This window comes from the organism of the source record quoted next, unplaced genomic scaffold (genome assembly GCF_019419815.1).
Source record: "Pyrus x bretschneideri cultivar Hongxiangsu unplaced genomic scaffold, Pyrus_bretschneideri_v1 Contig68, whole genome shotgun sequence".
NCBI classification, from domain to species: Eukaryota; Viridiplantae; Streptophyta; class Magnoliopsida; order Rosales; family Rosaceae; genus Pyrus; species Pyrus x bretschneideri.
Window position 1 is genome coordinate 2,043,954 of NW_025999807.1, and position 23,786 is coordinate 2,067,739.

General features: G+C 41.3%; 2 protein-coding genes across 4 annotated transcripts; both read left to right on the forward strand.

Annotated features, from left to right (window-relative positions):
• Nucleotides 1–144: 144 nt before the first annotated feature.
• LOC103942308 (protein EXORDIUM-like 5) lies at nt 145–1,666 on the forward strand. Its single transcript, XM_018646260.2, has 2 exons — nt 145–1,011; nt 1,481–1,666. Exons 1-2 carry the CDS (start codon nt 302–304, stop codon nt 1,491–1,493), a joined length of 723 nt encoding a protein of 240 aa, XP_018501776.2. The 5' UTR covers nt 145–301; the 3' UTR covers nt 1,494–1,666.
• On the forward strand, nt 1,064–23,361 carry LOC103942305. Of its 3 annotated transcripts, XR_007254177.1 has the most exons (7): nt 1,064–2,399; nt 2,501–2,598; nt 2,705–2,786; nt 2,891–2,946; nt 3,687–3,856; nt 3,952–4,090; nt 4,263–5,363. XR_007254177.1 is itself a non-coding variant. In XM_048573426.1 (6 exons), exons 3-6 carry the CDS (start codon nt 2,726–2,728, stop codon nt 23,359–23,361), a joined length of 813 nt encoding a protein of 270 aa, XP_048429383.1. In that variant the 5' UTR covers nt 1,064–2,399; nt 2,501–2,598; nt 2,705–2,725. The 3 variants fall into 3 exon arrangements, 1 of the variants encoding a protein (XP_048429383.1); XR_007254176.1 differs by having other exon boundaries at nt 3,687–4,090; XM_048573426.1 differs by lacking the exons at nt 2,891–2,946; nt 3,687–3,856; nt 3,952–4,090; nt 4,263–5,363 and adding exons at nt 21,929–22,109; nt 22,641–22,737; nt 22,888–23,361.
• The last annotated feature ends 425 nt before the right edge of the window (nt 23,362–23,786 follow it).

Consider the following 23,786-nt stretch of genomic DNA (forward strand, 5'->3'; position numbering starts at 1 on the left):
CTCTTTTATGAATTAACTATTCATAAACTAAATTGAACTTATAGTTTCAAAAATAAAAATGCCGATTTCGGTTTTCCAGTACAGACAAGAGGGAGAGAGAGAGACAGACAGACAGTGACACACCCACTCTCACTCACAGACAGTAAATATCGCTCTCTCTCTCTCTCTCTCTCTCTCTCTTCTGTGCCCACAGAGGTTGCAGTTGTCTCCAGCCCAATCCCCACTCCATTCTCACTCTCAACTTTATATAACCCCTCTCCTCCCTTCCCCTCTCCAATTCTCCATCCCCCGCACCCCAACAATGCCGCTCACCAATTTCACCTCCCTCCTCCTCCGCCTCCTCCTCCTCACCACCACCACCGTCTTCGCCAATGCCGCCGCCACTCCCTCCGTCCAAACCCTAAACACTCACGAGCTCTTCAACCCCAAGCTCCCTCCCCGCACCCTCTCCTCCAATAAGAAATTCGAGGGCTCCTCCAACCTCGTCGACCTCCGCTACCACATGGGCCCCGTCCTCTCCTCCTCCCCCATCAACATCTACCTCATCTGGTACGGCAAGTGGGCCGCGCCCCAGAAGCTCCTCATTACCGACTTCATTCACTCCATTTCGGCCGCTCCCTCCGCCTCCTCCTCCCCCTCCGTCGCCGAGTGGTGGCGAACTGTCTCCCTGTACACCGACCAGACCGGCGCCAACGTCTCACGCTCCGTCGTCGTCGCCGGCCAGTACTCCGACATGAAGTACTCCCAGGGGAATCACCTCACCCGCCTCTCAGTCCAGCAGGTCATCGCCTCCGCCGTCCGATCCGCCCCCTTCCCCGTCGATCACAAACACGGCGTCTACCTAATCCTCACTTCCGAGGAGGTCACCGTTCAGGACTATTGTCGAGCCGTTTGTGGTTTCCATTACTTCACGTTCCCCTCCATGGTGGGCTACACTCTGCCATACGCCTGGCTCGGAAACTCCGGCAAGCAGTGCCCGGAGGTCTGCGCCTACCCGTTCGCAGTCCCGAGGTCTGTCTCTCTCTCTCTCTCCTGTCTGTACTGTAAAAATGCCGTTCATAAATAAATAAATAAATAAATAAATAAATAAATAAAATTTTCTCATACCCGTATGATAGTGTAAAATAAAATTAAGAAAAATAGAGGCTGAGATATAAATAGGGAGCGGGGCCGAAGGAAAACGACTAAAAGGAGTCAGCGCTGGAAAATCAAACTCAGTCAAAAGTAACAGGTGATATCAAATCCTGAAATTTTATATTCGCATGTGTATATTCAGACGTTTGATTGAACATGATTTTCCCAAAAATTGAATTGGGATTTTTTTTCAATTAACCAAAACCCTAATCGATCCCTCCTTTTCGTTTTTGATGTTTTATCTTTGTGGACCTTTAAATCTTTTAAATTCTTGCCATATATACATTGCTTACTTATAATCATGTTGTTGTTCTCATGTTTGTTTGGTGGGTTTGAATTTTCGCAGACAACAGGCGTAGCCATGGAAGGAAGATTTTCCAGGACTTGCAGACCTTCTACTTTTCCGGGTTGGGATTATTTTTTTTATTTTTTAATTTTGTGGTAATTTTTGGAATTGCAAGTTGCTTTGTTAATATTTTGCAGTAACACTTGTAATTTTTGGAATTACAAGGAAGAGAGATTTGCAGTTATTTCTGAATTTGGTTTCCTATCCTCTAGTAAATGGGTTTCTATCTCGGTTCTTGGCGACTCCTTGTTATGTTAGATGTTGGTCTATTTGGTTCACATTACAATTCAAATTTTTACAACTTGTTAATCTGTTCTTTCTCTGTTCGGTGATATTACAATAGTGAAATGGGACCTCTGACGGGATACACATCTGCTTTTATTTGGTTAAAATCTTTTTGCTGGACAATGTGAGTGCTAACTTAGAGCAATTTTTATGTCATATTTCATTCAAAACATCTCATCAATAGAATTTCTAATGTATTTTATTTTCAAATTCCACACGCATATCTCCTAACGATGGGATTTGTAATTGTCGGAGTTTTAAATGATGGGAATCTAATTTCCGTATTGTTTTGCAATTTCATCATCCAAACGTAGTGTGAGGGTTTTTGGTGTGTAGATATCTTCCTTCTCTAGGATAAAAGATGGTTGGTCCCTGTAGTTTAAACGTTTTTTTACTGCAAACTCTCACAGGCACTGGCTTGATATTCTTATGCTTTTAGTCTTGGAGAGGAGATAATTTCTTTTCTGATTGTTCAATTTCTGAGGTAACAACTGAGTTTTTAACCGCTGCTCGTTCTTTGATGGAGCAAGCGGAGGCACGCAACGCTGAGGTTCTGGAGGCTGCTCGGGCGTTCAAAGGATTTACATATTCAAAGAGCATTTATTATTTAGAGCCTTGGAGTATGCCCGGATTTGTAAGAAATCCTTTCAATCATAGTCCTAATTTATGCTTTTAGTCGATGCGTACACTTTGTTCTAATTTGAGCCTCCCTCCTTGCGTGTGACCCGGGAGAAGGCTCAAAGAGAGCAAGCTGCTGTGGCTTCTGGGATGGCTATGTTGAAGGCTAAGATTGACAGGGGCGAAATTCCTGGCATTGTTAAGGGGCAAGGGAGGTTAGTTGCCATTTCCCTTGTGCACTAGCTTTCTTTATTTTTTGCACCACTTCAGCAGAACAAGATTTTGCTATATTTAATTGTATTTCTTCATATGCGGTTTCAGGATTTTCCTTAAGAAGCGCATATGCGAGTTCCCAATTCCAGGAGCTGGGGAACTGAGGGAGAAGCGTCCAGATTTTGTACCGGTAAGAATGCCGCCACGTCAAACATGTTTTACTTCCTTGCTGTGCATTCGTTCAGCGGATATACTACGCGTATACAATATGTTCCATATTGAACTTTCATGTAGGTCACTGTGGAGAAAGATGCAAGGAGTAATGGCATTCCTGGCATTAGTATGAAGAAGTTAGTTTCCAATTCCCTTTTCCTTTAATTAATTTGTTCTGTTTTTCATTTATGCCTTTTGGTATGCATTCCCACATCCAACAGAAAAGATAGAAGAAGAGCGAATATATATATACACAGAAAGCCCCACATACCTGCTACTTTTGTATTATCGTGCAATTTAAGATTACATGCAGGCCATAGCCATAGGCACACAGATAGGACCTGGTCATGTGTGTTGTTCACTTGTTCGTTTAGATGTATGCATGAATGTATGTACGTGTCGAAGGCTTCCTGCCAAGCAATTATTGTATGTCATATCAGTGTGTAAGATTTGCACACATAAAGCAAAACTCATACAACTCCAAAGTGAAGGTCTCCAACCATGGAACGGAATGCCATAAACTTCAATATGGTTCCAGTATTGTTGATCCCCTCCCATTTCTGGATATCAAAGTTTGATGACTAAGCACCTTGCACGTACGATGACGCTGCCCTTAGCTGCGAATTACCGCTCCAGGGAGTGCCTTGTCCATCCATTCTTGCTCGTGATTGATGGATCCAGAGGCATTCGCTTCTCCACTGTAGGACATGTGAAGAAACCCATCTTCATCCTTATTTTCCCCATCCACTTCTGACATCAAGGCATCTGTAACATTTACATTTGTTAGAATCATTACAACCATCACCACCACAACTTTAACTCTGCGAAAAGGCGATACAGTTATGCCTAAAATAAAAATGGGTTTGTGGCTCACCAGCAGGAGGTTCAGTGTTTTTGAAGAAGACAAACAGAGGCTTGGACAGGGGGAGCACGATGTGCTGCCGAATAAAAAAAACAAATTCCCCAACTGGCATCTCACCATGGACATGATATCTGCAGTCGGAAATTAAACCAAGATGGTCCAACCAAAATGATGTGAGAAGAGAGGTGCAGACAAATGAACCTTCACTTTGGAGTTGTATGAGTTTTGCTTTCTGTGTGCAAATCTTACACTGATATGACATACAATAATTGCTTGGCAGGAAGCCTTCGACACGTACATACATTCATGCATACATCTAAACGAACAAGTGAACAACACACATGACCAGATCCTATCTGTGTGCCTATGGCTATGGCCTGCATGTAATCTTAAATTGCACGATAATACAAAAGTAGCAGGTATGTGGGGCTTTCTGTGTATATAAATCTTCTCGCTTTTCTGTTGGATGTGGGAATGCATACCAAAAGGCATAAATGAAAAACAGAACAAATTAATTAAAGGAAAAAGGAATTGGAAACTAACTTCTTCATACTAATGCCAGGACTGCTAACTTCTTCATACTAATGCCAGGAATGCCATTACTCCTTGCATCTTTCTCCACAGTGACCTACATGAAAGTTCAATTTGGAACATATTGTATACGCGTAGTATCTCCATCATGTCGTGGCCAATCTCATCCTGAGCCATATCTGCAGCAACATCACCCATAATTGCAGCCTGATGGGCCGGAAAATCCCAACAATCAACTGATGTCGAATACCTATCTATGATATTCCACTGCAAACCTAAAATCTGATGTGTGGTCATGTATATCCCGTCAAGCCAATACTGGAATATGTGTGCAGGGAATTCAGCGAAACCCGGATAAACCTGAACGACCATGTCGGCCTCCATTTCAAGCACATTTCCATATGTTCTAATATTCACAGTCCCTCTGCCAGCCCATATGCCTCCCTCCAACACCCTAGAAAGATTGACAACCTTCCCATCCATATGCGATAAGGCCAGCACGCAATGAGCGCTCTTGTAAAACTTCTGCCATGTGAGAGCCATGGCATGCTCTGATGCCATCGCCTGAACTCCACCTTCTCCAAAATCGAGCAAATAGGTGCAAATAAAACGGTCCGGAACCAAAAAACCAGCATTAAGAAAAAGAGAGGTGTATGCTCCCCTGATGAAATGCTCGACCTCGTGCACACCACGGACTATGTCAAGATTCAGGGAGAACTGAAATCGAGGAATAAAGTTGAATGGGTTCTGCCATCCCAACATTATCCCATAGACTGAGAGTACTCGATCTATGGGCAAAACTCCTCCTCTAGCCCCTGGTCCACCTCCACCATCCCCATCACCAACTACTGGGATGATAGCTCCTCCATCCTCAACCTGATGAGGTGGAGCTGGAACTGGAACTGGAACTAGAGCTAGGGCATTACCTACAACTGTGTCTAAAAGATAATCCCCTTCGCCCCCTCCAGCTCCAGGGTTGTCATAGTCATAAGGCGTATCCTGTACAACCAAATAAAACATAATGGGAACCATCAGCAAAGTGTCAACTGGAAGAACACTAAAAGTATCAAACATAATGTGAGGAGTATATGTGAACATAAAATTGATGTAAACTGCAAGTGCATAGAACTAATAAAGTATGCGACACACCTCTGTTTGCCATTCTTCTGAAAGTTCCAACATTTGAGATTGAGCTGATCCTATGGAATGTATCTTCTCATTTTTCTTGATAAAATTTGACACATATCTGAGAGAAATGACAGGTTAGAAATATAAGAAAGGTAAGTATCAACAACTATTCAGAATCGAACAACTAAAGACATGAAATGGGAGGTTATACAGAATCGAACATCTGTAAAAATCAGCTATTGAAGTTTATTCAGTTAAGAATAAACTTTTGAGACAAGTTGTGAATATAGAATGTCAATTTACAGCGAAAAAAGTTGGAAAGAGGTTGGTAAAAATAGATCACCGAGAGCAATAGGTAAAAAAATTTTCATCCAAGATTCAATAGTTGGTCCATTCTTAGCCTCAGTAAGGTCCATCTTGTTGTGATAGGATAGGAATGAAGGAGAACGGATTAGTTTTAGCTAATGTAATGAAGATACGTATTATCTGTCCAAAAGCTCCACATGTTTTACTTATTTCAGAAAGGTCAGAAACACGCATGTCCATTGTCCGGAATGGATATAATCCAACACCCCAAGTAAAGAACATCAGAGGAGAAGGTGAAACAGTGGGCTCACAGCTTCTTCCTGTTAACGATTGTATCATTCAGAGCATTGATAGTGGTAATGGATGACTCGTCGAAACCTTTAGGTTTCCCTTTTTTTTCGAGCGCGTTGCAAAAGCGTTGCAAGTGAGTGCTGATGATGGAATTCTTCACCGAGGCATTGCCAGAACCAGTTTTTCTTGGAAGATGATACCCTGAAAGTACCAAAGAAGATCAGAACTAAGAAAATAAACCTGTGCGTTCACAGAATCCAACAAATAAAGAAACACACACACGCATTAACCAAGAAGCAAGAAAATCAAAAGCACAACAATCGCATTAACGAAGAAAATGAACCCATTAAAAAATAAAAAATAAAAAACTTGATTAAACAGCTATTCATCAAGTAAACTCACGAAAATAATCTAAAGAAACATCACATTTACCAAAAGAATCTAATCAAAACTACAAGCACCCACAAGCAAGAAGATAAGAAGAGAGTTGAGGTTTGTGACGTTTTAGTTACCCTGGGCGTCACGGCAGAGACGAACTGCAACTTCTACTCCCGTCCGATGGTCTGCCGAAGGTGGAGGTGGAGGTAGTGGTGGCAGAGTCGGTGGAGGCGGCAGCGGCATTTGGGTTTTGGAGGTGGTGGAAGACGCCATTGTCTAGTCGGAGAGTCGGAGAGTTTTGTCCGAGGCTACTGCGCTTGTTTGTGTTGTACGGAATGAAACTGGGGACAGACAAATCGTTATTTTTTGGTAGCTTTAATGAAAAGATTTGGACTAAGTTTAGTTTAACAAAAAAACCACCTTATAATATTATTTAATCATAAGGACAAAACTAATTAATATTAGACCCACAAACATGGGCTGAATTAAAAGCCCAAAACGAAATAAATTTTTTTTCCAACCCTTGCCCCTAACGGAAACTCCATTATGTTAGCCAATTATGTTAGAAATAGAGTTCCCTTTTCTGAAAAATAAACAAGTGGAGTCAAAAGGAGATCCGAAGGAAGACCATTGGAACTGGAATGCTGAGGTATCAGCGTAATGTGCCTCGCAGATTCAAGAGCTGTTTCAAAGAAGGTATTATCACTATTTCTTAACCTGACACGAATATTATCACTATTTCTTAAACTTAACACTGACTATTTCTTAAACTGACACATGTACTATCACTATTTCCATATTTCGTAAACTGAATACTGACTATTTCTTAAACTAAACATGGGTACTATCACTATTTCTTAAACTTAACACTAGTAATATCATTATTTCTTAAATTTAAGACTGACTATTTCTTAAACTGACATAGGTACTAACACTATTTCTTAACTTAACACGGGTACTATTACTATTTCTTAAACTAAATATTGACTATTTCTTGAACTGAACACGGGTATTATCACTATTTCTTAAATACTTTTACCTTTTTTTGTTTTTGCTAAAAAAAATTATAATGAGAATCTCGACAAGAATTTAATTGAAGTTAAAACACATCGTTGAATATGATAAATGTAAACTTTCTCACATTATAGAAAATGACAATATAAGTGTATCAGCAACAAAATTAAGTAATTAATTATTTTCTCAACAATGTGAGTTTGAATGTGTATAGAAAGAAAAAACCAAAGCTATTGCGCACCGTAATGAATTGGTTACATTGTGTGCATAACACATAAGAATGTAAAATGTGAAAGTTAAATCAAATAATAAATTGTAAGTAGTAGATTACTCTAATGACTAAGACAATTTCTCTTAAACTCACTGAGTAGTTGGTTCAAACATTTTATTTCTTCTTTAGCGTAATTTGTTGTAAATTATAATGATGAAAATTTATAATTAATCAAGTTCTTTAACATGGTCGATCGATCTCCATTCGCTCTAAATGAAATGGGTTAAATCTCACTGTCTCAAATGGACATACATACGTAGGTACACACATAGCAGCAGTCAGTCCACACAAACACAAAAACTACAAAAACAAATATTAATTCCTACCATAAACTCAATTTACAAATTTAGTTAGTAAGCTTCATGTAGAAACTCAGCAAGTGTAGGACTCAACAAGCTCGTCCATGGACCCCAATTGAGTCTCTGCATTCTTAAGCAGCAGAGTCAATGATTCCACATTAGAGTAATCTACTACTTGTGCAGCAGAGTCAATGATGATGATATATGTAATCACCATCATTATTAAGCATTGGTGATTTGGATAATAAAGGCAAATGTAATGGGCAATGTGGTATTGAAACGTATTGAGACACATTTGGCAACATCTTTCATTTCACTTTAGTGTAGAAAGACTGACTAGTCACCAAGGGCTCTCAGAGACTCCCGGAACTCTCCTTCTCTGCATGTTTTGTTGCAGAAGATAAAAGAAATTTAAAAAATATGGGGATCGATCGTTTTCTTCGATCCAATCTCAGAACCCAGGTATCAAATCTTAAATCCCAAACACCCATTTGGTTTTTTTTGGATTACATCTTCCTGTATGTATTTTCTGATTGACAAAGGCAGAAGAACAACAGAATATTACAAGCAACTGCATCATATCGAATTGAAACTCTGTTTGAACTTCTTCTGACTTCTTAATGTCATCCCAAAAACCAAAATTGCACTCTTTATCTGAGGATCGGTAAGAGATTTGAACGAACATCCCGTATCTTAGCTAAGGGGTCAAAAAGAGAGCAGTTACTAGTAATTAACAAGAATTGAAGAATTGAAAATTATTTCCGGTCTCTTTGTTTCTGCGCCGGGACCTTCTTATCGAGAATCAAACCTAAGACGTCTCATTTACCAGTGAAGAGGAACACCACTAGCTTTCACAATCTAATTCAAGTCCACTCTTTAAAATTCAATGTGATTCTATAACAAATGAATTCCCGAAATTAATCCATCAACCAACCCACATCTAGATTTCAAATTTAAGCATTTTTTACGGGAATAAAGGGAGTTATTGATGAGGAATTCCCAAGTACATGAAAATGCAGACGCTCAAAATCCCTATTTAGACACAGAAGAAAGTTTATTATATTTACGCCGTCCGACGCAGAGTCCTCAAAATATAAGTCAAGTACATGCATTAAAGTCTCCAACCATGGAATGGAGTGCCATAAACTTCAATATAGTTCCAGTATTGTTGATCCCCTCCCATTTCTGGATATCAAAGTTTGATGACTAAGCACCTTGCATGTACGATGACCCTGCCCTTAGCTGCGAATTACCGCTCCAGGGAGTGCCTTGTCCATCCATTCTTGCTCGTGATTGATGGATCTAGAGGCATTCGCTTCTCCATTGTAGGACATGTGAAGAAACCCATCTTTTTCCTTATTTTCCCCATCCACTTCTGACATCAAGGCATCTGTAACATTTACATTTGTTAGAATCATTACAAACATCACCACCACAACTTTAACTCTGCGACAAGGCGATACTGTTATGCCTAAAATAAAAATGGGTTTGTGGCTCACCAGCAGGAGGTTCAGTGTTTTTGAAGAAGACAAACAGAGGCTTGGATAGGGGGAGCACGATCTGCTGCCGAATAAAAAAAACAAATTCCCCAACTGGCATCTCACCATGGACATGATATCTGCAGTCGGAAATTAAACCAAGATGGTCCAACCAAAATGATGTGAGAAGAGAGGTGCAGACAAATGAACCTTCACTTTGGAGTTGTATGAGTTTTGCTTTCTGTGTGCAAATCTTACACACTGATATGGCATACAATAATTGCTTGGCAGGAAGCCTTCGACACGTACATACATTCATGCATACATCTAAACGAACAAGTGAACAACACACATGACCAAGTCCTATCTGTGTGCCTATGGCTATGGCCTGCATGTAATCTTAAATTGCACGACAATACAAAAGTAGCAAGTATGTGGGGATTTCTATGTATATAAATCTTCGCACTTCTTATCTCTTTTCTGTTGGATGTGGGAATGCATACCAAAATGCATAAATGAAAAACAGAACAAAGTAATTAAAGGAAAAGGGAATTGGAAATTAACTTCTTCATACTAATGCCAGGAATGCCATTACTCCTTGCATCTTTCTCCACAGTGACCTACATGAAAGTTCAATTTGGAACATATTGTATACGCGTAGTATATCCGTTGAATGAATGCACAGCAAGGAAGTAAAACATGTTTGACGTGGCGGCATTCTTACCGGTACAAAATCTGGACGCTTCTCCCTCAGTTCCCCAGCTCCCGGAACTGGGAATTCGCATATGCGCTTCTTAAGGAAAATCTTGAAACCACATATGAAGAAATACAATTAAATATAGCAAAATCTTGTTCTGCTGAAGTGGTGCAAAAAATAAAGAAAGCTAGTGCACAAGGGAAATGGCAACTAACCTCCCTTGCCCCTTAACAATGCCAGGAATTTCGCCCCTGACAAGGCACTCCCTGGAGCGGTAATTCGCAGCTAAGGGCAGGGTCATCGTACATGCAAGGTGCTTAGTCATCAAACTTTGATATCCAGAAATGGGAGGGGATCAACAATACTGGAACTATATTGAAGTTTATGGCATTCCATTCCATGGTTGGAGACTTTAATGCATGTACTTGACTTATATTTTGAGGACTCTGCGTCGGACGGCGTAAATATAATAAACTTTCTTCTGTGTCTAAATAGGGATTTTGAGCGTCAGCATTTTCATGCACTTGGGAATTCCTCATCAATAACTCCCTTTATTCCCGTAAAAAATGCTTAAATTTGAAATCTAGATGTGGGTTGGTTGATGGATTAATTTCGGGAATTCATTTGTTATAGAATCACATTGAATTTTAAAGAGTGGACTAGAATTAGATTGTGAAAGCTAGTGGTGTTCCTCTTCACTGGTAAATGAGACGTCGTAGGTTTGATTCTCGGCAAGAAGGTCCCGGCGAAGAAACAAAGAGACCGGAAATAATTTTCAATTCTTCAATTCTTGTTAATTACTAATAACTGCTCTCTTTTTGACCCCCTAGCTAAGATACGGGATGTTCGTTCAAATCTCTTACCGATCCTCAGATAAAGAGTGCAATTATGGTTTTTGGGATGACATTAAGAAGTCAGAAGAAGTTCAAACAGAGTTTCAATTCGATATGATGCAGTTGCTTGTAATATTCTGTTGTTCTTCTGTCTTTGTCAATCAGAAAATACATACAGGAAGATGTAATCCAAAAAAAACCAAATGGGTGTTTGGGATTTAAGATTTGATACCTGGGTTCTGAGATTGGATCGAAGAAAACGATTGATCCCCATATTTTTTAAATTTCTTTTATCTTCTGCAACAAAACATGCAGAGAAGGAGAGTTCCGGGAGTCTCTGAGAGCCCTTGGTGACTAGTCAGTCTTTCTACACTAAAGTGAAATGAAAGATGTTGCCAAATGTGTCTCAATACGTTTCAATACCACATTGCCCATTACATTTGCCTTTATTATCCAAATCACCAATGCTTAATAATGATGGTGATTACATATATCATCATCATTGACTCTGCTGCACAAGTAGTAGATTACTCTAATGTGGAATCATTGACTCTGCTGCTTAAGAATGCAGAGACTCAGTTGGGGTCCATGGACGAGCTTGTTGAGTCCTACACTTGCTGAGTTTCTACATGAAGCTTACTAACTAAATTTGTAAATTGAGTTTATGGTAGGAATTAATATTTGTTTTTGTAGTTTTTGTGTGTGTGTGGACTGACTGCTGCTATGTGTGTACCTACGTATGTATGTCCATTTGAGACAGTGAGATTTAACCCATTTCATTTAGAGCGAATGGAGATCGATCGACCATGTTAAAGAACTTGATTAATTATAAATTTTCATCATTATAATTTACAACAAATTACGCTAAAGAAGAAATGAAATGTTTGAACCAACTACTCAGTGAGTTTAAGAGAAATTGTCTTAGTCATTAGAGTAATCTACTACTTACAATTTATTATTTGATTTAACTTTCACATTTTACATTCTTATGTGTTATGCACACAATGTAACCAATTCATTACGGTGCGCAATAGCTTTGGTTTTTTCTTTCTATACACATTCAAACTCACATTGTTGAGAAAATAATTAATTACTTAATTTTGTTGCTGATACATTTATAATTGTCATTTTCTATAATGTGAGAAAGTTTACATTTATCATATTCAAGGATGTGTTTTAACTTCAATTAAATTCTTGTCGAGATTCTCATTATAATTTTTTTTAGCAAAAACAAAAAAAGGTAAAAAGTATTTAAGAAATAGTGATAATACCCGTGTTCAGTTCAAGAAATAGTCAATATTTAGTTTAAGAAATAGTAATAGTACCTGTGTTAGGTTAAGAAATAGTGTTAGTACCTATGTCAGTTTAAGAAATAGTCAGTCTTAAATTTAAGAAATAATGATATTACTAGTGTTAAGTTTAAGAAATAGTGATAGTACCCATGTTTAGTTTAAGAAATAGTCAGTATTCAGTTTACGAAATATGGAAATAATGATAGTACATGTGTCAATTTAAGAAATAGTTAGTGTTAAGTTTAAGAAATAGTGATAATATTCGTGTCAGTTTAAGAAATAGTAATAATACCTTCTTTGAAACAGCTCTTGAATCTGCGAGGCACATTGCGCTGATACCTCAGCATTCCAGTTCCAATGGTCTTCCTTCGGATCTCCTTTTGACTCCACTTGTTTATTTTTCAGAAAAGGGAACTCTATTTCTAACATAATTGGCTAACATAATGGAGTTTCCGTTAGGGGCAAGGGTTGGAAAAAAAATTTATTCCGTTTTGGGCTTTTAATTCAGCCCATGTTTGTGGGTCTGATATTAATTAGTTTTGTCCTTATGATTAAATAATATTATAAGGTGGTTTTTTTTGTTAAACTAAACTTAGTCCAAATCCTTTTCATGAAAGCTACCAAAAAATAACGATTTGTCCGTCCCCAGTTTCATTCCGTACAACACAAACAAGTGCAGTAGCCTCGGACAAAACTCTCCGACTCTCCGACTAGACAATGGCGTCTTCCACCACCTCCAAAACCCAAATGCCGCTGCCGCCTCCACCGACTCTGCCACCACTACCTCCACCTCCACCTCCGGCAGACCATCGGACGGGAGTAGAAGTTGCAGTTCATCTCTGCCGTGACGCCCAGGGTAACTAAAACATCACAAACCTCAACTCTCTTCTTATCTTCTTGCTTGTGGGTGCTTGTAGTTTTGATTAGATTCTTTTGGTAAATGTGATGTTTCTTTGGATTATTTTCGTGAGTTTACTTGATGAATAGATGTTTAATCTAGTTTTTGATTTTTTTTTTAATGGGTTCATTGTGAACACGAAAGTTCCTTGAAACAAGAAACAAGAATAACGTGTACAAAATAATATTTTTGTGTTTAATGATTTTGGGGTTACGATCTCTCTCAAATTTGGTCCTCTGATTCTATCTTCGTAGGGTGTAGGTTTGTGGATGAGTTGTTGATCCAAAGGGTCGTCGGGGGCTTGATCTAAAGATGAACAGTTGATGAACGGATGAACACTTTCTTCAAGGGCCGTCGGGGCTTGATCTTGAATAATGGTTGTGTGGATTTCTTCAAGGGCTTTTGGGCTTGATCTTGAAGGTTGATGGATGAGCGGATCTTCAAGGGCTTTTGGGCTTAATCTTGAAGAACGATTGGATGTGTGGATTTGTTGAGGTTGTTGATCCAAAGGGCCGTTGGGGCTTGAGCTTAGGATGAACGGATGATGAATGATGAACGCTTTCTTCAAGGGCCGTTGGGGCTTGATCTTGAATAATGGTGGGAGTTCTTCAAGGGCCGTTGGGGCTTGATCTTGAAGGAGGATTTGACGAAGAACGAAGAGTGCTTTCTTGATCTTTCGGGATTTTCTTGAGAATTTTAGAACTTTAAGGCTTCAAGGTTTTGGTGTCTCGGTTTGTTGAGGTTGTTGATCCAAAGGGCCGTTGGGGCTTGATCTTAGGATGAACGGATGATGAATGATGAACACTTTCTTCAAGGGCCGTCGGGGCTTGATCTTGAAGGAGGATTTGACGAAGAATGAAGAGTACTTTCTCCATTCTTCGGGATTCTTGGGAATTTGGGGTTGGATGCTTGAGAGCTTTAGAGTTTCAAAGCTTCAAGGATTTTGGATGTGTGGGGAGTATTCTCTTCCATTTTGGGAGTAGAGAAATGTATTTGTGAATTGGTGTTGGTGTGTGTAGAGAAATGTATTTGTGAATTCCTTGATGCTTGATACCTTGATGGAGAAACCTATTTATAGGCTTTGAGAATGAATCACCACCACAAAAATATTTTTTTTCCTTTCCAAGCACCATTGCCTAATTTTCCCACTTAATGCAATATTGAAATTGAAGTGGTGTAACTTATGGCCTAATTTCCCACTTAATACCATTTTAAACTTGAAGTGGTGTAACTTATGGCCTAATTTCCCACTTAACACCATTTTAAACTTGAAATGTGTATGCTTTGTCATTGCCCAAATGAGAAAAACTTGCTTTGATCCGTAATGGATTGAAGTGTGCTTGCCTTGTCATTGCCCAACATGAGAAGAAAAACTTGTTTTGATCCTCAATGGATTGAAATGTGCTTGCCTTGTCATTGCCCAAAAATGAGAAGAAAAACTTGTTTAATCCTTCAAGGGTATTTCTTCCTATTTTGTTGAGTCACACGCCATGTGTACAATTTGTACAACACGTGGCGTATGCCATGTATGCCTTGACACGTCAAAACTTTAATGCATTGGTGAATATTTGTTTCACCGAAATTTCGATGTCTACAAATGCCCCCACTTCAAGGCGCGTCGTAGACATGTGCTTGTCACGTGTAGAAGATGCGTTTTGAAGTCCCTTAATGTAGATGTCAACCCAAGGGCTGTTGGGGCTTGATCTTGAATTGGGCTGGAAATTTCTTCAAGGGCCATTGAGGCTTGATCTTGAGTTCGACTGGAAGATTTTCTGGTTTCCTCCAATCGTTGATTTTCCACAGGCTGAGTCTTGAACTGGGCTGGAAATTTCTTCAAGGGCCATTGAGGCTTGATCTTGAGTTCGACTGGAAGACTTTCTGGTTTCCTCCAATCGTTGATTTTCCACAAGCTTAGTCTTGAACTGGACTGGAGGATTCTTTTGGTCTCCCCCGAAGGTCTGAACTTACTCCTTTTATCTGGAGTTGAATTTGATTCAAGGGTGGAGAACACTTGATTTTGAATCGGGCTTGTGATTTCTTCAAGGGCCATCGAGGCTTGATCTTGAATTGGGCTGGAGGATTCTTTTGGTCTCCCCCGAAGGTCTGAACTTACTCCTTTTATCTGGAGTTGAATTTGATTCAAGGGTGGAGAACACTTGATTTTGAATCGGACTTGTGATTTCTTCAAGGGCCATCGAGGCTTGATCTTGAATTGGGCTGAAGGATTCTTTTGGTCTCCCCCGAAGGTCTAAACTTACTCCTTTTATCTGGAGTTGATTTTGATTCAAGGGTGGAGAACACTTGATTTTGAATCGGACTTGTGATTTCTTCAAGGGCCATTGAGGCTTGATCTTGAGTTCGACTGGAAGATTTTCTGGTTTTCTCCAATCGTTGATTTTCCTTTGTGCTACTCTTGAACTGGGCTGGAAATTTCTTCAAGGGCCATTGAGGCTTGATCTTGAGTTCGACTGGAAGATTTTCTGGTTTCCTCCAATCGTTGATTTTCCTTTGTGCTACTCTTGAACTGGGCAGCAGGAAATTTCTTCAAGGGCCATTGAGGCTCGATCTTGAGTTCGACTGGAAGATTTTCTGGTTTCCTCCAATCGTTGATTTTCCTTTGTGCTACTCTTGAACTGGGCAGCAGGATTCTTTTGGTCTCCTCCGAAGGTCTGAGCTTACTCCTTTTTTCTGTTTCTTTGTTCAATCTCTCCAATTCGTATTGAAGAGGGTTAGAGGATAGCTCAGCATATGCAGTTGTAGCTTGTCTCCACATGTTTCAATGTATCATTTTCACTTGCCTTACTTGCTCCCCTTTGCAGAAGTGGTATTTCCTTATGCAGGTTTAGCATCTTCTCTTGTAGTATTTGTTCCTGATGCAGGAGTTGAATGCAAACCTTGCATTTGAATGGACCATCACTTCTTGGTGGCAGCGCAAGTTTGAGTGGAGGTTCCGACATATTGCTTTCTCTGTCCTTGTCTTGGCAGGTGAGAACAAGGGCAAAGGAAAAGATAGGGGAAAAGCATGATATGAGATACCTTTGCTTTCGCCCTTGATGATATGAGATACTTTTGCCTTGGTGTCATTTGTTTGCAAGGGCATTCCCGGAGAGGAAGAAAACTGAGCATTTTGAGATGCTTTGCTGGGAGTGTACTCTCGGAGGTGAGGAAGAGTTGGGCATTTTTTTTTTTTTTGTTTGCAGGTCTGCCTTGCCATAAAAGATGAAGGTCGACATATATAGGGATTTCCCAATAGCAAGTGGTGGTACTGTTCTTTTACCCTTGTCGACAAACGTTTTGATCCCGCAAATCCGGCTTTTTGAAATAGTGACGACTCTTCGATCTTTGAATACGCCTCTTTGATTTCTGAATAACGCCTCTTCGATTTCTGAACGAGCGCCTCTTTTGACAAAGCTGCACGCGTTTTCTGAAAAGCAGAGAAAGCGCCACCGAACTTTGCGCTTGTCGGCTAAAGATGTGTAGCTGCGATGATGACCTCCACGTGATCTTTTGACAAAGTGGCACCCGTGCTCTGAAAAGCCGAGAAAGCGGCTGTCTCCACTCTTCAGCATCGACTGGAAGTACTGAGATGACATTTGTATCATCTAGTGACATTTCATTAACGAGCGGAATCACCTATCTTTGGAAAACTGGCACGTCTGCAACTTCATCTTTTCCTAGTGTCATACTCGAGGCTAGATTGGCGAGAGCGTCTGCCATTTGATTTTCCTTTCTTGGCACATGTTCCAGTGCCACAGCTTCGAACTTTTGTAGCAGTTGGGTCGCTAGCCGGAAGTATGGGATGAGATCATCTTTCCTCACCTCATATTCAGTTAAGAGTTGATTGATTATGAGCTTGGAATCGCCATATACCTCAAGAGCTGTGATTTCCATGTTGATCGCCATTTGGAGCCCGATGATCAATGCTTGGTACTCAGCAACATTGTTGGAGCATAGCTCATTCAGTTGGAAGGAGTAAGGTAGTATTTGCCTTTGTGGCGACATGAATACTACTCATGCCCCCGCTCCGTCTGCTCGTGCAGATCCGTCGAAGAACATCGTCCATGTTGGGAAGATGTCGATGTAGAACACCTCCTCGTCAGGCAAGTCGTCTGAGATTTTCCAATCAGCCAGGATTGGATGATCGGCAAGGAGCGTTTGGTGCCGTTTGCAGTTTCAGCTCGTGCAGGCAAGGAGTGTTTGGTGCCTTTTGCAGTTTCAGCTCGTGCAGGCAAGGAGCGTTTGGTTGTCACCTTTTAGGCTCGTGCGAACGAGGAGCTTTTGTTGTCACCTTTTAGGCTCGTGCGAACGAGGAGCTTTTGATGTCACCTTTTAGGCTCGTGCGAACGAGGAGCTTTGGTTGGCGCCTTTTAGGCTCGTGCGAACGAGGAGCTTTTGTTGTCACCTTTTAGGCTCGTGCGAACGAGGAGCTTTTGATGTCACCTTTTAGGCTCGTGCGAACGAGGAGCTTTTGTTGTCACCTTTTAGGCTCGTGCGAACGAGGAGCTTTTGATATCACCTTTTAGGCTCGTGCGAACGAGGAGCTTTGGTTGGCGCCTTTTAGGCTCGTGCGAACGAGGAGCTTTTGTTGTCACCTTTTAGGCTCGTGCGAACGAGGAGCTTTTGATGTCACCTTTTAGGCTCGTGCGAACGAGGAGCTTTTGTTGTCACCTTTTAGGCTCGTGCGAACGAGGAGCTTTTGATGTCACCTTTTAGGCTCGTGCGAACGAGGAGCTTTGGTTGTCGCCTTTTAGGCTCGTGCGAACGAGGAGCTTTTGATGTCAACTTTTAGGCTCGTGCGAACGAGGAGCTTGGTTGTCCCCTTTTAGGCTCGTGCGAACGAGGAACTTTTGTTGTCACCTTTTAGGCTCGTGCGAACGAGGAGCTTTTGTTGTCGCCTTTTAGGCTCGTGCGAACGAGGAGCTTTTGATGTCACCTTTTAGGCTCGTGCGAACGAGGAGCTTTGGTTGGCGCCTTTTAGGCTCGTGCGAACGAGGAGCTTTTGTTGTCACCTTTTAGGCTCGTGCGAACGAGGAGCTTTTGATGTCACCTTTTAGGCTCGTGCGAACGAGGAGCTTTTGTTGTCACCTTTTAGGCTCGTGCGAACGAGGAGCTTTTGATGTCACCTTTTAGGCTCGTGCGAACGAGGAGCTTTGGTTGTGGCCTTTTAGGCTCGTGCGAACGAGGAGCTTTTGTTGTGAATTTGTCAAATGATCTTAGAGAAGCATTCCTTGCAATCTTTATAGCAAGGAGTCTTGACTGAGTGATTGAAGAAGTCTTTGGGGAAGAAATCGCGCATCGTGATGGCAACGGACGATCTTTGTGTCATAACTTCATCATCCTCAACACTTTCATGTAGCTTTGAAGGTTGACGATAACTGCTTTGCCCCCTTTCCGATTGGTGAACTTGTGGAGGAGACGTATGTTTCTTGTGCATTTTCTTTGGAGTGACATAAGTCCATCCTTCAACTTCACTTGACTTGACTGACATGGTTTTGGAGCATGCCCCCAGCGGTTGAGGTGAAGATTTTGAGTTCAAAGAGCAAGAAGTGACGGTGGTATAGTTTGACTTCACCACATCATTAAGATCTAGCTCGATGATCCCTTTCTGAGCCAACTTCATGATGAGATCTTTTAGCACAAAGCACTTTTCCGTCGGATGACTAATGAAGCGGTGGAATTTACAGTACCTTGGACTGTCAGTACGGTTCATATCTTCTGGCCGTCTGCACTCAGGTAGGTCGATCACCTTTTTGTCAAGCAAGTCTTTCAACATGGCAACCACGTCAGAGTCGGGGAATGGATAAGTCTTCTCCTCAAGCTCCTTCAAAGTGCGTCTACGTATCTCTTGATCACGAAAAGCTTCGGTTTGAATCGCCTTGCTTCGTGTATGGATTTTGACTGGAGTTGTGTTGACCGTCATTGCTTCCTTGGTGGGTTTCCGCGTAGCCTTATCCACCTCTGGCCCCAAAACTTTGTCATTCTTGTAGTCGGCGATCTGTTCTTTCTTCCCATGACGGGTGATGCTTAACTCCATATCATGGGCGCGGGTGGCTAACTCCTCAAATGTTCGTGGTTTGATGCCTTGAAGGATGTAGTGTAGTCCCCACTGCATGCCTTGAACGCACATCTCAATGGCAGAGGTTTCAGAAAGCCGATCTTTGCAATCCAGACTTAAGGAGCGCCATCTATTTATGTAGTCGACGACAGGTTCATCTCTCCACTGTTTCGTACTGGTCAGCTCTAGCATGCTTACAGTACGACGAGTGCTGTAGAAACGGTTGAGGAATTCCCTTTCTAGCTGGTCCCAACTGTTGATAGACTCAGGTTCGAGGTCAGTGTACCAGTCAAAAGCGTTACTTTTCAGCGAACGCACGAACTGTTTGACGAGGTAGTCTTCCTCTGTCCCAGCATTGTTGCAAGTTTCAATGAAATGGGCGACATGTTGCTTCGGGTTGCCTTTTCCATCGAACTGCACGAACTTTGGGGGCTGATAACCCCTTGGCATTTTCAAAGCATCAATCTTCTTGGAGTAAGGTTTTGAGTACAGTACGGAGTCATGCAAGCTTCCTTCGTACTGTGTCTTGATAGTGCTTGCGATCATCTCCTGTAGCTGCTGGATAGAGAGAGATCCCATGAATGCCGTTGCTTGGTCTAGCTTCGGCTTCTCTTCAACTTTCTCCGCTGGTGGCTCCTCTTCTTCGTCGACTTCTTTCTTTAATAGGCCAACATTTGGGTCGACTTTCACGTCGGGCAGCGCATCTAGTTGGTTGACAAGTGCGGTAATTTGCAAGTCCTTCTCTTCCACAGTCCGTGTGAGCTTTACGATTGCTGCATTCATCTGAGCTAGCTGCTCCTCGATTGAAGTTGCTCCAGTGGTCATGACTTGCATGGTTGTATTGCCGCTCGAATCAGCGTCGGAGAGTAGGGACTCTGAGTATTTCCTCGGGCTTTCCCCTCTTGATGCCCTTAGCGAGGCTAGGGTGATCACAGGCTCGTGCCTCAGGTGCTCTTGTTCCTTTGACAGAGTTAATGCAGGGGCGGAAGCCGCGACAAAAAGAGCTCTTGCCTTACTTCGGGTTATGGTGCCCGAAATATCACCACTTGCGGCGATGATGTTCTTGTTCTTTGCTTTGATTGCAGGAACAGCTTGATCCTTTCTTGATGCCATTTGCGTTTTTTTGATGATTTGAGGATAGAGATGAAAGGTAGAGAGATCCCACCGGGCGTGCCAAATTTGTGAACACGAAAAATTCCTCGAAATAAGAAACAAGAATAACGTGTACAAAATAATATTTTTGTGTTTAATGATTTTGGGGTTACGATCTCTCTCAAATTTGGTCCTCTGATTCTATCTTCGTAGGGTGTAGGTTTGTGGATGAGTTGTTGATCCAAAGGGTCGTCGGGGGCTTGATCTAAGGATGAACAGTTGATGAACGGATGAACACTTTCTTCAAGGGCCGTCGGGGCTTGATCTTGAATAATGGTTGTGTGGATTTCTTCAAGGGCTTTTGGGCTTGATCTTGAAGGTTGATGGATGAGCGGATCTTCAAGGGCTTTTGGGCTTAATCTTGAAGAACGATTGGATGTGTGGATTTGTTGAGGTTGTTGATCCAAAGGGCCGTTGGGGCTTGAGCTTAGGATGAACGGATGATGAATGATGAACGCTTTCTTCAAGGGCCGTTGGGGCTTGATCTTGAATAATGGTGGGAGTTCTTCAAGGGCCGTTGGGGCTTGATCTTGAAGGAGGATTTGACGAAGAACGAAGAGTGCTTTCTTGATCTTTCGGGATTTTCTTGAGAACTTTAGAACTTTAAGGCTTCAAGGTTTTGGTGTCTCGGTTTGTTGAGGTTGTTGATCCAAAGGGCCGTTGGGGCTTGATCTTAGGATGAACGGATGATGAATGATGAACACTTTCTTCAAGGGCCGTCGGGGCTTGATCTTGAAGGAGGATTTGACGAAGAATGAAGAGTACTTTCTCCATTCTTCGGGATTCTTGGGAATTTGGGGTTGGATGCTTGAGAGCTTTAGAGTTTCAAAGCTTCAAGGATTTTGGATGTGTGGGGAGTATTCTCTTCCATTTTGGGAGTAGAGAAATGTATTTGTGAATTGGTGTTGGTGTGTGTAGAGAAATGTATTTGTGAATTCCTTGATGCTTGATACCTTGATGGAGAAACCTATTTATAGGCTTTGAGAATGAATCACCACCACAAAAATATTTTTTTTCCTTTCCAAGCACCATTGCCTAATTTTCCCACTTAATGCAATATTGAAATTGAAGTGGTGTAACTTATGGCCTAATTTCCCACTTAATACCATTTTAAACTTGAAGTGGTGTAACTTATGGCCTAATTTCCCACTTAACACCATTTTAAACTTGAAATGTGTATGCTTTGTCATTGCCCAAATGAGAAAAACTTGCTTTGATCCGTAATGGATTGAAGTGTGCTTGCCTTGTCATTGCCCAACATGAGAAGAAAAACTTGTTTTGATCCTCAATGGATTGAAATGTGCTTGCCTTGTCATTGCCCAAAAATGAGAAGAAAAACTTGTTTAATCCTTCAAGGGTATTTCTTCCTATTTTGTTGAGTCACACGCCATGTGTACAATTTGTACAACACGTGGCGTATGCCATGTATGCCTTGACACGTCAAAACTTTAATGCATTGGTGAATATTTGTTTCACCGAAATTTCGATGTCTACATTCATTTTCTTCGTTAATGCGATTGTTGTGCTTTTGATTTTCTTGCTTCTTGGTTAATGCGTGTGTGTTTCTTTATTTGTTGGATTCTGTGAACGCACAGGTTTATTTTCTTAGTTCTGATCTTCTTTGGTACTTTCAGGGTATCATCTTCCAAGAAAAACTGGTTCTGGCAATGCCTCGGTGAAGAATTCCATCAACAGCACTCACTTGCAGCGCTTTTGCAACGCGCTCGAAAAAAAAGGGAAAACTAAAGGTTTCGACGAGTCATCCGTTACCACTATCAATGCTCTGAATGATACAATCGTTAACAGGAAGAAGCTGTGAGCCCACTGTTTCACTTGTTCTCTGTCTTTTTATTCGTCGAACTGCCTTCTCCTCTGATGTTCTTTACTTGGGGTGTTGGATTATATCCATTCCGGACAATGGACATGCGTGTTTCTGACCTTTCTGAAATAAGTAAAACATGTGGAGCTTTTGGACAGATAATACGTATCTTCATTACATTAGCTAAAACTAATCCGTTCTCCTTCATTCCTATCCTATCACAACAAGATGGACCTTACTGAGGCTAAGAATGGACCAACTATTGAATCTTGGATGGAAATTTTTTTTACCTATTGCTCTCGGTGATCTATTTTTACCAACCTCTTTCCAACTCTTTTCGCTGTAAATTGACATTCTATATTCACAACTTGTCTCAAAAGTTTATTCTTAACTGAATAAACTTCAATAGCTGATTTTTACAGATGTTCGATTCTGTATAACCTCCCATTTCATGTCTTGAGTTGTTCGATTCTGAATAGTTGTTGATACTTACCTTTCTTATATTTCTAACCTGTCATTTCTCTCAGATATGTGTCAAATTTTATCAAGAAAAATGAGAAGATACATTCCATAGGATCAGCTCAATCTCAAATGTTGGAACTTTCAGAAGAATGGCAAACAGAGGTGTGTCGCATACTTTATTAGTTCTATGCACTTGCAGTTTACATCAATTTTATGTTCACATATACTCCTCACATTATGTTTGATACTTTTAGTGTTCTTCCAGTTGACACTTTGCTGATGGTTCCCATTATGCTTTATTTGGTTGTACAGGATACGCCTTATGACTATGACAACCCTGGAGCTGGAGGGGGCGGAGGGGGTTATCTTTTAGACACAGTTGTAGGTAATGCCCTAGCTCTAGTTCCAGTTCCAGTTCCAGCTCCATCTCATCAGGTTGAGGATGGAGGAGCTATCATCCTAGTAGTTGGTGATGGGGATGGTGGAGGTGGACCAGGGGCTGGAGGAGGAGTTTTGCCCATAGATCGAGTACTCTCAGTCTATAGGATAATGTTGGGATGGCAGAACCCATTCAACTTTATTCCTCGATTTCAGTTCTCCCTGAATCTTGACATAGTCCGTGGTGTGCACGAGGTCGAGCATCTCATCAGGGGAGCATACACCTCTCTTTTTCTTAATACTGGTTTTTTGGTTCCGGACCATTTTATTTGCACCTATTTGCTCGATTTTGGAGAAGGTGGAGTTCAGGCGATGGCATCAGAGCATGCCATGGCTCTCACATGGTAGCAGTTTTACGAGAGCGCTGATAGCGTGCTGGCCTTACCGCATATGGATGGGAAGGTTGTCAATCTTTCTAGGGTGTTGGAGGGAGGCATATGGTCTGGCAGAGGGACTGTGAATATTAGAACATATGGAAATGTGCTTGAAATGGAGGCCGACATGGTCGCTCAGGTTTATCCGGATTTCGCTGAATTCCCTGCACACATATTCCAGTATTGGCTTGACGGGATATACATGACCACACATCAGATTTTAGGTTTGCAGTGGAATATCATAGATAGGTATTTGACAGCAGTTGATTGTTGGGATTTTCCGGCCCATCAGGCTGCAGTTATGGGTGCTGTTGCTGCAGATATGGCTCAGGATGAGATTGACCACGACATGATGGAGATACCAGCGGAATTGGTTGACGAGTGACCACCGCTATCTAG